At 44.7% G+C, this 1,221-nt stretch overlaps 1 protein-coding gene across 1 annotated transcript in view; it reads right to left on the bottom strand. All coding sequences in view use genetic code 11, as the record gives it.

Moving 5' to 3' along the window:
- Positions 1 to 290: 290 nt before the first annotated feature.
- The window catches only part of EGR_06430 (hypothetical protein), a gene marked incomplete at both ends in the record, with an annotated part of 1,373 nt that continues 442 nt past the window's right edge, over positions 291 to 1,221 (bottom strand). The window contains one exon of the mRNA XM_024495679.1: positions 291 to 563. Coding sequence (XP_024349955.1) covers positions 291 to 563 — 273 coding nt within the window. The remainder of the gene's footprint in view (positions 564 to 1,221) is intronic.

Genomic DNA, 1,221 nt, shown 5'->3' with positions numbered 1-1,221 from the left:
GAGAATAATGACGAGGAGGACTGCAGTAGGTACAACGATAGGGAATTATCCAAGTGCACACCATTCATCCATCGTTTCATTAACGCGCCTTCATCCAATTCTGCACCTATCCATACATCCTCTCATATGAATAAGAGCTCTTGCAACTGTTGGCCGAGTGTGTATTTATTCAGCTTTTAATCTGCAGTGTCTTCACTCTTCTCTAATGAGGCGATAAGTCAAGGCAATAGAGAGGAGGTGGTGTGACTGTGGTGAAGAGGGATGAGAAAGCTACATCCGTCATTCCTTAGCTACGTCGCGTAGCAGAAGTAAGAACATGCAGAGATGAAAGAGTTAGCTTGCTTCCGCATTACACTACATTGCATTGCTTGGAGGCAAAATGGCAGGTAGGACGAGATGCATTCCTCATGCCTCAGCTGGCATTTAATCAGTGGGAAGGCAGGTGCACGAATTGCCACATCACACGTCAATGCTTGCTTGGTAGTCCGCTTACCACTCCTTCCCACTGCCTCCCAGTAGCACGCTCTTCTCCTAATTCCACATGAGCAGCTTGACGGAATTTCCTGCACTTAACTATGATGTTTGGTAGTTGAGTTTGGTGAAAAGGGAAAATGACTACCACAGGCGGTTCACTGGAATATTTTTCATTCCAAGCGGTAGATTAAAAGGAAAGAAATGAAATATTGCGTGCCATTATGCAACCATCAGCTTACTTCTCCGTCGACCTAGTCCAGTCATCGTCGTGAGGCGCAGAGCTGACAGGGCATTGCACGTGGTGGGCATTGAGTCGACGTGGCGGGGTGAAGCGTTCATTGTGTGAAAATATCTGCCAAGGAGCAAAGTGGATTGTGAGTGATAGAACAGTGAAGGCGGTAAATATGCATTGAAAGAAGTAACAAACTGAGTAAGGAAGAATATGCTACAGAGGGAATTTTTCTCCTTCTTGAGAGTGAACTTGGAATTGTAGGACATTTGGTTGAGCAGCAGTAGACGCAATCAGGAATGCGATGATTCCTTTGCGATGTCATGAGCCCTATGTCCACTTTACTGTATTTTGTATTTTTTCTAGTAAATTCCGTTGCACTGCTTCATCCAACACACCGTCTATCTATCCATCCATCCGGCATCCACCTATCGAAATGAAAGTTGCTTTGTGGAATTGTTAGAGTGCCGAAATGAAATGATGTGCGAAATCTTTCAGGTGACAATTCATGACATGAA

This window comes from Echinococcus granulosus (genome assembly GCF_000524195.1).
Source record: "Echinococcus granulosus chromosome Unknown EG_S00056, whole genome shotgun sequence".
Taxonomy (NCBI): domain Eukaryota; kingdom Metazoa; phylum Platyhelminthes; class Cestoda; order Cyclophyllidea; family Taeniidae; genus Echinococcus; species Echinococcus granulosus.
This window is presented reverse-complemented; position numbering and strand designations above follow the sequence as displayed.